The sequence below is a fragment of the Dipodomys ordii genome, unplaced genomic scaffold, assembly GCF_000151885.1.
Source record: "Dipodomys ordii isolate 6190 unplaced genomic scaffold, Dord_2.0 Scaffold42, whole genome shotgun sequence".
NCBI lineage: Eukaryota > Metazoa > Chordata > Mammalia > Rodentia > Heteromyidae > Dipodomys > Dipodomys ordii.
Genome location: NW_012267258.1, coordinates 5,427,236 through 5,440,766, shown reverse-complemented (window position 1 = coordinate 5,440,766; position 13,531 = coordinate 5,427,236). Strand labels below are relative to the sequence as shown.

The window sequence follows — 13,531 nt, the reverse complement described above, 5'->3', positions numbered from 1 at the left end:
TCGCAGGCTGCTCGAGTCGGCGCTGCCGCCCGCCGCTGCCGCTCTAGCACTGGCGGAGACACCGAGACTCGCACACACACTCTCGCACACACGGAGACTCTGAGCAGTTTTCGTGCAACTCAAAATTAGCGCGGGCAGGTTTCACATCGATAATCGGCGGCGAAATGATCCCCGCCACCGGGGGCACAGCCTCGGCCCCGGAGCCCTGGGTTTCTAACAGCTAACAAAAGAAACCAGGACCTGTCTCCAAATAGCCATCTTAGGCTTCAAGGCTAGGCAGAAGCTTGTAGGCCTCAAAGAAGGGCCTATGGAGATGGATAGATCTGGGAGAGAGGAATCACCACGGGCCCCAGCCCCGGACCCTCGTCCCCCTCGCCCCCCAAACCCGCCGACCACGCTGTCCGGAACACTATTGATCCTTTTGAACTTCTTTTTTTTTTTCTTTTTTTCTTTTTTTTCCCCTTGTAAAGTGTAAACGGACCGCGTTGAGATTTAAAAAGGGGGCGACAGAGGGACTTGCGATTGGTTATTGTCCGGGCTTCAAAAACAAAACAAACCCACCGAACACCCCCCCGCCCCCCCAACAAAACAAGTGCTGCTAAATACAGGACTCGCTAGTGAAAACACAGGGATCCCAGCATCCCTGGCTGAGTAACTCAACTGATCGGTCCAGATCACCCCCTGATGCCTTTAGGGATCGATAGATCTCTGCAGAATGGGTATTTATTTTTCATGCTCAGCTCAGGCTTTTCTTGGATGGGACAGTTTCAGACTAGTATGCCTGTGTTATTTGTTGTTGTTGTTGTTGTTGTTTCTTGAACAGGTTTCTGAGAAGAATCAGTGGGGAGAAATTGTTGAAGAGTTCAACTTTCCCAGAAGTTGTTCTAACGCTGCCTTTGCTTTAAAACAGTATTACTTGCGGTGAGTAGTAGAGACTTTTCCACAGTTATTTGGAAAGAAGGGACTTGTGGGACATTTAAAAAGAGAGAAGAAGCAAGCCTTGCCCACTAGACAGTTTTTAGTATCTTGTTGATTTCAGTGTGATTTTTACCTAATCAGTGAAGGGAGATTGTAGGTAGGTGAAGTTCGCCTGTTTGAGGATCATTTACATTTTCCCTACAAAACCATTGCAGGTGACAACCCCTCCCCCTATCCTGGTAAACATTCTTTTGTGACATTGTAGTTGATTGCTGGATATCCCTGAAAGGCTGAAAGGTGATGCTTAATGAAAAAGTTTAGGTAGTTCATGAAACTTTGTAACCTTTGGGAAAATTAGTGTTTTGATTTGGAAACTACCTTTTAAAATTCTGACTAAAAAAAAAAAAAGGAAACTGCTTGGAACTGTGTCATTGAGTAGCTTTTGAGTAGAACATTGTTACCTAGACTAGGGTTGTTTTTAGAATTGTTTTTTGTTGAATTTCTGAATAATTAAAAGTTAGTATCTTTAGGAAATAGGGATACTGTGAAACCACATACTATGATTTGAGTTTTCTCTCATTGTTTTTCATTGCTTGTTTGATGAAGTAAATATTTTGTTGGGGGATGATATAGTATAGATAATAAATTTCTTACTTAGTTTTTTACTCCCTCTGTCTTCTAGGAATAACTTCATGTTGTGATTTATTGTGAGGTCATCTTTTTATTATTTTTGTTTGCTTACCCATTGGGAATTCTTAGTTGGTTGTGATGATTTAAAACTAGAATCACGATCTTATTTCTTTCCAGTAAATGTTGCAAATTACAGTACTATAGGATAGCCATGTATTGTTTTTTTAATAAGATATATGATGTTTCTGCAGAATTTGAGTTTTGTATCATTGCTTCAAATGCACACTAGAGTTACTCTGTTTTATGCTCAGGATTCTGAAATAGGAAATGCCGTAATTGCACAGGTGTACTTTCTATTGGCTGTCTTAGATTGACTACAGGCCTGACGCTGAAGAGTTCACAGAACTTGATGGAGTAGTTACCGAGTTGCATAGGAAATCTAGAAAATACTGAAGATGGTTAGTTGGTGTGTGTGTGTGTGTGTGTGTAAAGTGGCATTTGTGCCAGAGCACATTTTTAAATAAGGCTGAATCAAACCCCCAAACCAATCAATTAGCCCTTGAAACTGTTGATTTGGTAATGGGGTGAGAAATGGAGAATTTTTAATTTATGTTGATAGTCACTTGCTCAGTTCTGAAAGGAACATGTTTATATATTCAGATTTATGCCAACTAATGTGAGCCATTTGGATTTTGTATTGAATTGCATATTTTAAAATTATGTCTGATATCTGTTAGATTAATTAATTGAAATTTAATATCCTAAAGGTACCTACCATGTGACATACATTATTAGGAAAAAAATATATTTTCTAATGTATTTTTTGGAAGAATTTACATTTTTATAAACCAGCTTTGCATAATCAATTACACAAGCCTCATTCATATTTTTAGTTTTTATAAAAGTTAATCATGAATATTGTGTTTCAGTTGTCAATTTCTATCTTGGGATAATAACATCCTTTAATTGTACTTAAAGGCAACTATTTCTAACTATGTAGTTTCAAAGTTGCTTGTAATTTATATCATACTCAGACCAATTTGGGCCTTATGCTTTTATTAGAAGCTGCTTTTTGAACTATGTCTTTAGCTGAACTTGTTTTTCCTCCATATGTCTTTCTCTAGGTTTGTTTTTGTAGGGCTGTAGTAGCTAGGTTACTAGGAAAAAAGTTGAAGCATTTGTTTTGGAAAATAAAACCATGTGAAGATTTGCATGGCTTGTAAAGAAATACAAAAGAAATAATGCTGATCAAAAATTGTGAACTACCAACCTTGAAAGAAGTTTACCTAGTGGTGAAATATTGCACAGTTAGAAGATAAGTATTAATGTTGGGTTTTACAAACCTTCTGAAAAATCTGAACTGGCAGACCAGATGCCAAGCTTTGACAGTAATTCTGTTACCCCTAACTGTGCCTTATTTTATTAACCAATAGTAATCAAGTGACTCTAAAAATTACCTCTTTTGCTATATCAAATGTTGCTATATCTTAATTTCTGATGAGCAGATAGTACAATGTTTTGTAAGTCATAGGTGGAATATATATATATATATATATATATATATATACATACATATACATAAAACGTGAACTGCTTTTTCATTTGACCTATTGTAAAACTGTCAGTACATGTGTTAGTTCTTACTGTATATGTTTGATATTTGCTCATATCTTCCTGTGATTTTTACTACCAATTAGATGGTAATTATTAGACCACTACTCTCTTAGGATATAGAATATCCTCATAGCTAGTAGACTACTATTTTATGATACAGCTTCATAATATTAGCAGTGTTTAAATAAGAGGAAACTAGAATGTTGGCAATCTAATAGTTTTATCTTCTTTTTGATATAATTAAATTAAATATAGTGACTTGAAAATGATTATATTATACATAGATTATATTATACATTAGATTTTCCATAAAGATTTCTGTCTAAAATAGAAAATTCTGTTGTTTACTTAGCATAGGTATTTAATTTTTTTAAATGTGCATACTGATGATATGTGAACATTATTTCATTGTGCATATATGTTGGATGCCAATCAGCTATGACATATATGCATTTCTTTATTTAGTTTAAAACATTTCAATGTATTTGACAAAAGGTTATTATTAAAATATACCTCTAAAAAACATACCTTTAAAAAAAAAGGGTAAAGTATAGTTTCTCACATTTTATATATGGAGGAATTAAAGCAGAAAATGTTGAAATGGCTTAAGGGGCATTCATTAATTATACAAAAAATTGTGTTTATTGTGTATGCTCAGTAATATTTAATCTTACAATTTTGTTACTCAAATTATTTTAATTAAAATTTTGGGAATTACATATGGTTAAATTTATGTTCAATTATATCTTTGTTCAGGGTGTTATATATGCACTTGATTGATTTTTTTTTATTTTGGTATTAAGATTAGGGGACAATTTGCTACTCTTCTTTGAGTTAGCAATTTGAAGCTTTGCTGTGATGAATTAGGTATACACTTGAAATATTTAGTTAAAGCATTCTGTTTTCCTTTAAGAAGCCAATAGTACAACTATAGTCAAACTTAAATTGATGTTTCCTTTATAAAACTTGAATGTTTGGGAAAGGAAGTGAGTTATTTTAGATATTCAAAAGTTATTGTACAAAACTACATGTTACTGGTTTTCTTGTGTATTTGAAACTCACAGTATTAAGTGAAGTTTTATATGCGTTTACCTTTGGCCTAGAAACTTAATTGTGGAATTGTGTTCATCTAGTGAATTTTTAAATTGCATTGTAGTTTGTTTTTTTTTCCCCCATGCTGGGTACAGACCTTCTTTAGTTATGTCAGAAGTTTACATTTATTAGTTAAATGACATGGGTATACTCATAATGTTCCTTTCCTACTGTCCACTGTATACATCACTTAAAATAAGTTTCACTAAACTTGAAGTTTAGTGAAAGAATTCTTCAGAGTCTTAATAAATAAGTAAATAAGATGACATTAAATTTGTAAATTGCTAAAGAGATCAGTATAGTCTTTATTCAAAAAAGCAAAACACAAGTAATATGGAGACTGGGAGAGCAACTGTATCTGCATAAACTATTTATATATCTATTTTTAATTTTACAAACTGTATCCTTTTGTCTTGAATAAACTTGATTGTGATACTTTGTTATACTATGTTACATTTTTAAAAGCCATGTATACTTGTTCAAAGTAGTAGAAAGTGGAGAAAGTTGGAAGACTGAAGAAAGCTTATGGAGTAGGTTAGTATTAGGTTTCAGAATGAAAGTTTTCAAGCTTACATTTACCCACAGTGCAGCTAAATACATTTATTTCCAAGATGGGTAGTTTACCAAGGTTATACACTGAGAACTTTGCAATTATCAACACCTCCCTCAGTCCCCCCCCCCACCCCCTTCCACTATCTCCCTGATATACCTGTTTCTTTTCTTTTTGCTTAGCTGAGAATTGAACCTGGGGCCTCTGACATGGTAGCTTTTTCCCCCATGTATTTACATTTTCTGGCTTAGTTGTTAACTAATATGTCTGTTTAATAGATGCACTTTTATACTTCTACCTCTGCTCTATTGTGGATTCAGTATTTTCATAGTTAATTACATATGAACTCTACTATAATATCTTTGGTAGAGAAGCCTGTCCCTACTATAGATAGATCTTTTTATATTCTCAGATGGAAGTTAGAAGTTGGAAAAAGAAAGAAATGCATTTTATTCATTAGGATTTAAGTACATTAGTCAACAAGCAAGTACTTGATACATATTTTTAGGCAAAATATTTAGTAAGTTTCATTTCTGTGACGGCCTATGAAATAACTAATGATAGACATGAATTTTGTCTTCAATTGGGAACTACAGGCTGTACGGGTCTGATATGGTGATAGAGGTTGGTGGATTCTCTCTGTACTATTTTGATCCACCACCACCACTTATCACTACCACTAATCACCACCACCACCACACTTTCTGGTATTCCAGGTCAGTTAGAGTAGCAGTTCCCAATTTGTTTGGTGAAACAGTTTTCTTGGAATGTTAAAATATTTCCTTGAAAAATAAGTCAAATGATTCTGGGTAATAAAGCTAAGTTGAGTTACTTTATAGCAAAACTTCTTAGAGATTTTGTTTTGTTAATGCATGTGGCTCACACTGTTTATTTTCTCCCTCCTCACCCACACTAAATGCTTTTTCCCAAACATCACCATAGTGCTATGTGGTATGGCATGAAACTCTGTGTTTGAGGAAGACTCACTAAGTTCTTTGGAGCACAGTTTGGGAGACACTGAGCTACAAGAAATGAGTTAAGCAAGAAAAAAAATTTAATAAAGATAATGTTGGAAAAAATGAAAGGATTATATGCACACATAGGGACATATATAAGGATTTAAGCAATTTTTATGGAACTATTTGTGTATTTTTTTTTTTTTTTTGCCAGTCCTGGGGCTTGAACTTGGGGCCTGGCCACTATCCCTGAGTTTCTTTTGCTTAAGACAAGCACTCTACCACTTGAGCCACAGGGCCACTTCCTGCTTTTTCTGTGTATGTGGTACTGAGGAATCGAACCCAGGGCTTCATGCATGTTAGGCAAGCACTCTACCACTATGCCACATTCCCAGCCTATTTGTATATCTTTATGAATGACTTTACCAAATTTCGGTAGTTCTTGTTAAATAGTCCAGTAGGGGGATATTTAGAGTATTCCTTTTTTTTTTTTTTTTTGTCCAATCGTGGGGCCTGAACTCTGGGCTTGGGCACTGTCCCTCAGCTCTTCAGCTCAAGGCTAGCACTCTACCACTTGAGCCACAGCGCCACTTCGGCTTTTTTCTTTTTGCTTATGTGGTCTGAAGAATCGAACCTAGGGCCTCATGCATGCAAGGCAAGCGCTCTACCACTGAGCCACCTTTCCAGCCCCAGAGTATTCCATTTTTATTGACAAGAAGTGGTAAAGAAATAATGCAAATATTATCAGAAGAAAAGTTGAACCTATAAGATAATCAGTGGCCTTAGTCCAAGGTAGGGAAAAAGACATCATTGTGTATGCAAAACATTGATTTTTTTCCTCCTGTTTAAACTGTAATGTGACAAAAGATGCATAACAAAAACAAATTAATTTGACCATGTCAGAATTTTGCTTTTATTCTTGTTCCCTTTTGGTGGTTTTGGGGATGGAACTCTATGCCTCAGGCGTGCAAGTAAAAGGATCTACCACTGAGCTCTACTCCCAGGTCTATGTCAAAGATTTTCACATTTCAGACACTGGTTCATTTATTTTCATGATATTTGAACAAAAGAATTTATAATTTATTTTACTTGATGGTTTATACTTAATGATTCTTATTTGAACCAACAGCCTTCAGAAGTCAAGTAACTATTTCCTATTGTCCATTCTAACTAGATGCTGTCTTTCTTTAAGCCAGGATATTTGTGTTAAAAGTTTTGTTTTTTAAACTCTGTTTAAACAAGTCTTTGGAGAACAGTAGCAGAATTAGTTTTATAAAAGCATAATGACTTTGTTGAATTATGCTGGTTTTGCTGAAAATTTATATATGCTTCCAGTTTCATAATTCACTTCCTTCTATCTTCCTTCTTTCCTTCCTTTCTTTTTTTCTCCAGTTCCATGACTTTCAATACTAGGAACTCATGTCATTGAATTTTGATATTGGAGGAAAAGTTATTTAGAAGTAGATACTGGCTTAAGGGCCAGATTTTATCATAGTTAATATGGAAATATTTGTATTAAAGATTAGTTTTGTCTTAATTTGGGAACTACAAGATACAGAGGCAGGATATGGTGAAAGTATTCAGATTATATTGTGGCTTGAAATTATAAATGTAATTCTTAAGAAAATCCAAAATATTGGCCTCTAAATAAAATAAATGTCTATAACAAAGTTTATTCTTAGTAGAGCCAAAGAAATTGGAAACTTCAGTTAAAAGTGCACAAAAGTGAACTTATGTTGATCCGTATTGGTATATATCAGTATTTCTGATAAAATTTATTGGTGCATTCATGTAACAGATAATTTTTTTTTGATTGGTTGTGAGACTTGAACTTAGGGCCTGCAAGTGCTCCCTGAGTCTCTTTGTGCTCAAGGCTAGTGCTCTACAACTCTACCACAGTGCCATTTCTGGTTGTTGAGTGGTTAATTGGGGATAAGAGTCTCATGGGGGTCGCAGTATCAGCTCCCGAGCCTGTGCTGTGGCCCTGGCTGGTCAGTGTAGGAACCTTCTCAATAAAGTTGCTTCTTTGTTTAAAAAAAAAAAAAAGAGTCTCATGGGGTCTTTTCTGCTTGGGCTGGCTTTAAACTGCAATCCTCATATCTCAGCCTCCTACGTAGCTAGTATTATAGGCGTGAGCTACCAGCGCCCAGCAAGGAAACTTTTTTGGGTCCTGTTATAATTATAGAGCAAACTTTAATTCTCACAGCTTAATATGAATTTTAACCATTAATCTTTCTAGTAATTGTATTTTCAGTAAGAGTCAACTGGATATTTTTCTGTTAAATAAAACCAACGAAGAATTCTGTGGGCTTGGATAGTTGTTGCATATTCATTACATTTAGAATTGAGCTAGTTCATTTACTCATTTGACTTTACATGTGTTGCAGTAACCTATTGATAGAACTGGAAGCTCTTGCTGATGTCTTGGAATAACTACTGCATTCTGAGTTGTTGCCCAAAAAATGACAGGTCTATATTATTCTGTTAATACCTAAATCAGCGTTTGCAGGGCTCTGCCATTTACTGCACCAAGAGTTTTGTGGTGGGTTCCCAGAGAACATGTTTTTAGTGTTTTGACTGTTGGATCTTGTCTCTTAACAGTTCTTTTTCTGATCTTGCCACTGATTTGTTGAAGTAATGGGGTCATTTGTCATTTAGGATGTCCTAAATTCTGGCCTTGATTGATTACTTCCTTCTAGAGTCAATTAACTTGTTCTTCTATCCCTTGTTACTCATTTCTTGAAAATTGTGATGGTTGATAGTATGCAGGTTTAATATTTCAGGCATACTCCACAAGTAGTGTTTTACTTTCTATCATGAAGCATTAATGTTTAGCTTTCTCTTTTTAAGACTAAGACTGAACGTATTAATAGTCTGAAACTTTGTATTTTGAAGTAGAATGCCCCAGGTGAATCTTCAGTACATTGAAGTTTGAGTTGTAATGGAACCAATTTAGTTGCCGAGATAGCTGGTTTAACTTGGCATGGACATGTTGGCCAGAGTTAGATCCAGAACAAAACCTCTAGGCAACATCTGCTATAGAGATACCTGCTTAAAGCTGCACCTGTCAATTCTAAGAAGAGCCTGTACACACCCTGTACTTTGGCCTCAGAAAGTTAATTAGAGCTTTGTTTCAGCTAAAGGAAAAGAATAGGTGAATTACCAAATTCTAACTCAACTGTGTTTTTATGTATAATTTCAATTAAAAAATTAAAAGAAAGCACTCAGTTATTCATAATTGGAGGATTTTTATAATATATCACTTTTTTATACTATATAGAACTTTATGGTATTTTTCTCAAATGGCATATCAGTTGCTCTATTGGATTGATGGAATGCTTGTCCTCGTAGTGAGGGTTTTGCTATTTATTTATTTATTTATTTTGTGCTGGTCCTTTGGCTTGAACTCAGGACCTAGGAGCTGTCTCTGAGGGTTTCTTTTTTTTTTCTCTCAAGGTTAGCTTTCTACCACTTGAGTCACACGTGGCTTTTTTGGTGCTTAATGGACTTTCCTGCCAGAGCTGGCTTCATCTTGTGATCTTCATATGTCATCTTCCTGAGTAGCTAGGATTATAGGCGTGAGCCACCAATGTGCAGCTGGTTTTGCTATTCTATCTAGTACTGTTTGGTAAGGGTAATGTATAAACTCCTGTAAAAATGACAATACTATTAATAGTTTGCTTAAGACATTATCTTCATTTTTCAAAGCATTTTTTTTGGGGGTCCAATCGTGGGGCCTGAACTCTGGGCCTGGGCACTGTCCCTCAGCTCTTCAGCTCAAGGCTAGCACTCTACCACTTGAGCCACAGCGCCACTTCCGACTTTTTCTTTTTGCTTATGTGGTGCTGAGGAATCGAACCCAGGGCCTTAGGCATGCAAGGCAAGCACTCTACCACTGAGCCACCTTCCCAGCCCTCCTTGCCCATTTTTTAAAATTATTTTTTTTTTGTGCTGGGGTTTGAACTCTGGGCCTTTCTCAGGTTTGTCCACTAAGGGCTAGTGCTCTACCATTTAGGCCACACCTTTAATTCCAACTTTTTGGTGGTTAATTGGAGATAAGATTCTTGGGTTTGTCTGCGCACATGCTTTGCCATGCAAGTTGCAATGCTACTTTCAACTTTTTCTGAGGAGTTTATTGGAGATAAGAGTCTCACTGCCTTTCCTGCCCTGGATGGCTTTTGAACCATGATCCTCAGATCTCAGCCTACTGAGTAGCTAAGATTACAGGCCTGAGCCACCAGCGCCTGGTAGATGTGCCTTTTTAAAAAAAAAATACTAGTTATTATTTCCTGTTTTAAGAGAAATAATTGAAGATTTCCAAGATTTCTTTGTGCCCACTATATGATGTTCACATTTACATTAAAATCATTCCACTGACGTAATATCTGTGAAGAATGGGTGTTTATTACCCTTCAGAGGTGGTAAATTATTTTCCATTTGTGTAAAACAACATTTTCTCTTTGTTTAAAGGGTTCTGGGGAGCTGGGAAGGTAGCTCAGTGGTAGAGTGCTTGCCTTGCATGCCTGAGGCCCTGGGTTCAATTCCTCAGCACCACATAAGCAAAAAAAAAAGCCGGAAGTGGCACTGTGGCTCAAGTGGTAGAGCGCTAGCCTTGAGCTGAAGAGTTGAGGGACACTGCCCAGGCCCAGAGTTCAGGCCCCACAACCGGACCCAAAAAAAAAGGATTCTGATATAACTATTACTGGTGAGCTTATGGCAAAATATGTAACTATCACTGAGGAAAATCCCTTTTACTAGACAAAATTCCTTATTTTAAGTGTTTTGTTTGGAAGAAAACCAAACTTACATAGTTGATAAAGCTAGCTAGTAATTCACTTTTTTTTTTCTTCTTCTTTAATAGGTAGGAATACTAATTTTCTTGTCTGGCACATTATTTTTTAGCTGGAGACCTCTACTGGAAGTATGAAGCAATAGATGGCTTCTATTATACATTCTAATATATAAAAAACAAATGGTAGGGAGATTTATTTTAAGAAACAGTCACCACAGGCTAGAGGTATGGGTCAAAGTGGTAGAGCATTTGCCTAATAAGCATTAGGCCTTGACAGTGTGATCCCCAATTTTTCTAAAAATGAAACAGTCAACTTAAGTATTCTAGAGTTCATTTAAAAGTATTTTTCTTATTATATTTCAACATTGTACCTTTTTTGTTGTTGTCGTTGTTGGTCATGGGGCTTGAACTCAGAACCTGAGTTGTTTTACTCAAGGCTAGTGCTCTACCACTTAAAGCCACATTTCCAGTTTTCTGGTGGTTAATTAGAGATACGATTCCCACAACTTTCCTGCCCAGGTTGGCTCTGAACTTCAATCCTCAGATCTTAGCCTCCTGAGTAGCTAGGATTATAGGTGTGAGCCACGGGTGCCTGGCTTTTTATTTTTTTTTTTTTTAAGCAGAGTAATAAACATACACACCACACGTATTTATATTTAGATATGTTAATGTATATGTACATGCTTTTTTTTAAGCAAAAAAAATGGACTTTATTATTTGCCTGGCATTATACTGAGTTTACCTTAACTCATTTCTTCATACCTCCATTTGACATAGATACTGTTCTTATCCTGATGTTATAAATGAGAATACAGGGCAAAAAATGAGAATAAGGACTTTGCCCAAGGTTACTTTTTTTTTTTTTTGGGTGGGGTGACCTGGTTGTGGGGCTTGAACTCTGGGCCTAGGCACTGTCCCTCAGCTCTTCAGCTCAAGGGTAGCGCTCTACCACTTGAGCCACAGTGCCACTTCCGGCTTTTTTTCTTTTTGTTTATGTAGTGCTGAGGAATCGAACCCAGGGCCTCATGCATTCAATGCAAGCACTCTACCACTGAGCCACCTTCCCAGCCCCCAAGGTTGCATTTTAAGTTAAGGAGTGGGTATTTCAACTTTTTAAAAAACAGTCTATACTGACTTGTACCAAGTATACATGATTATAATCTTATTTAAAATATTCATGAAGAAGCCATGCACTCGTAGCTCATGCCTGTAATCCTAGCTGCTCTGAGGCTGAGATTTGAGGATCAAGGTTTGAAGCCAGTCCTGGCAGGAAAGTCTGAAAAGATTGGAAGTGGCACTGTAGCTGAACTGGTAGAATGCTAGCTTTGAGCCAAAGAAACTCAAGTGCTCAGGCCCTGAGTTCAAGTTGTGCATGCATGTGCGCCCTCCCCCCCCAATAAAAGTACTTGAAGACAGGAGTTGAAGCAGAATATTAAAATGAAATGGTTGGGATGTATGTAGGAATATGACCTTATTTTTCCCTAAAAATATGCTTTAGTTTTTTTTGCAGTAAAATTTGTGGACTACAATACAGTTTATAGTATAGTTTATTTTTACAAGAGATTGTACTAGATTTTTTTGTTTTTTGTTTTTTTTACAGTAATCATCAGATGAGAATTGTCCTGTTTTACAGAACAGGAAGAAACCTATTAAGTCGTATTGTTAATGTAGGATTAGAATTAAGCTATATACTACTATTTTATTATCAAAGTATTGGAATCAAAGACTTTTGTTTTTTAAGTACTTATATATATATTTGTAAACCCCTTAATTCATCATTTTATGCCTTTCAGTTAGAGGGTTTTTTTTTTTTTTTTTTTTTTTTTTGTCAGTCGTGGGGCTTGAACTCTGGGCCTGGGCTCTGTCCCTCAGCTCTTCAGCTCAAGGCGAGCGCTCTACCACTTGAGCTACAGCGCCACTTCTGGTTTTCTGGTGGTTTATTGGAGATAGGAGTCTCAGGTCTCTCCTGCCCGGGCTGGCTTTGAACCGCGATCCTCAGATCTCAGCCTCCTGAGTAGCTTGGATTACAGGCGTGAGCCACCAGTGCCCGGCTTATGGTTGTTTCTTACCACCTGCGAAATACAATTTGGGATCTATGAAATAATTCAAAATTCTAAAAAGCAGTATCTATCCTAGTAATCTGTCCCTAAGCTGAACTATTTCTTGAGCGTTTTTAGGAAATAGACACTTAAGATTCGGATCTAGAATTTAAAAAGTTTAAGTTAATATTGTGGTAATTTTGGCATTTTGTACAGTTTTTTTTAAAATCACTGTGTGTGTGTGTGTTAGTGACAAAAGTCAATGACAGTCAAGACTAGTGTTGTACTGGGGCTTGAACTCAGGGCCTGGGCACTGTCCCTTAGCTTTTTTCATTCAAGCCTGACACTATGCAATTTGAGCCACAGCCCTACCTCCAGCTTTTTGTTGATTAATAGGAGGAGATGAGACTCACAGACTTTCCCTCCCAGTCTGGCTTGGAACTATGATCCTCAGATCTCAGTTTCCTGAGTAGCTAGGATTACAGGCATGAGCCACTGGTACCTGACTTAAGAATTATATTTTTTAAAAAGTGAAATATGCACTTAAGTCTCTCAATCTCTGTTTAGGATCTGCAACATGAGACTAGAAAAAGGCTTGACATAAAATAGTGTTGACTTTTGTTATGAAGTGATGTGTAAAGTTCCAGGAATTGGCAAAGTAACTGTTTTCTAGAAATGATATGGTAACTTGGTAGAAACATGTTGGGAGTTAGGAATATCCATTATGGTAATTGTAATAGCTAACAGCTCTTGAACATTTACTATTTGCCATGTACTGTGCTCATCTGCATTGTTATAATCCTTATAAGTATTGTATAAGATGGATGAATCATCAGAATTTGTAAGGAAACAAAAAGTTAGAGAAGTTAAGTAATTTGCACAGGGTCACACAAGTTACCAGCCTGCAGAGAGGTCTCCAGAGACAAAAAAAAAAAAAAAA

General features: G+C 36.4%; 1 protein-coding gene across 1 annotated transcript in view; it reads left to right on the top strand.

Moving 5' to 3' along the window:
• The window catches only part of Arid2 (AT rich interactive domain 2 (ARID, RFX-like)), a 160,420-nt gene that overhangs the window by 8,083 nt on the left and 138,806 nt on the right, over positions 1-13,531 (top strand). Inside the window, exon 3 of the mRNA XM_013018715.1 lies at positions 824-921. Coding sequence (XP_012874169.1) covers positions 824-921 — 98 coding nt within the window. The remainder of the gene's footprint in view (positions 1-823; positions 922-13,531) is intronic.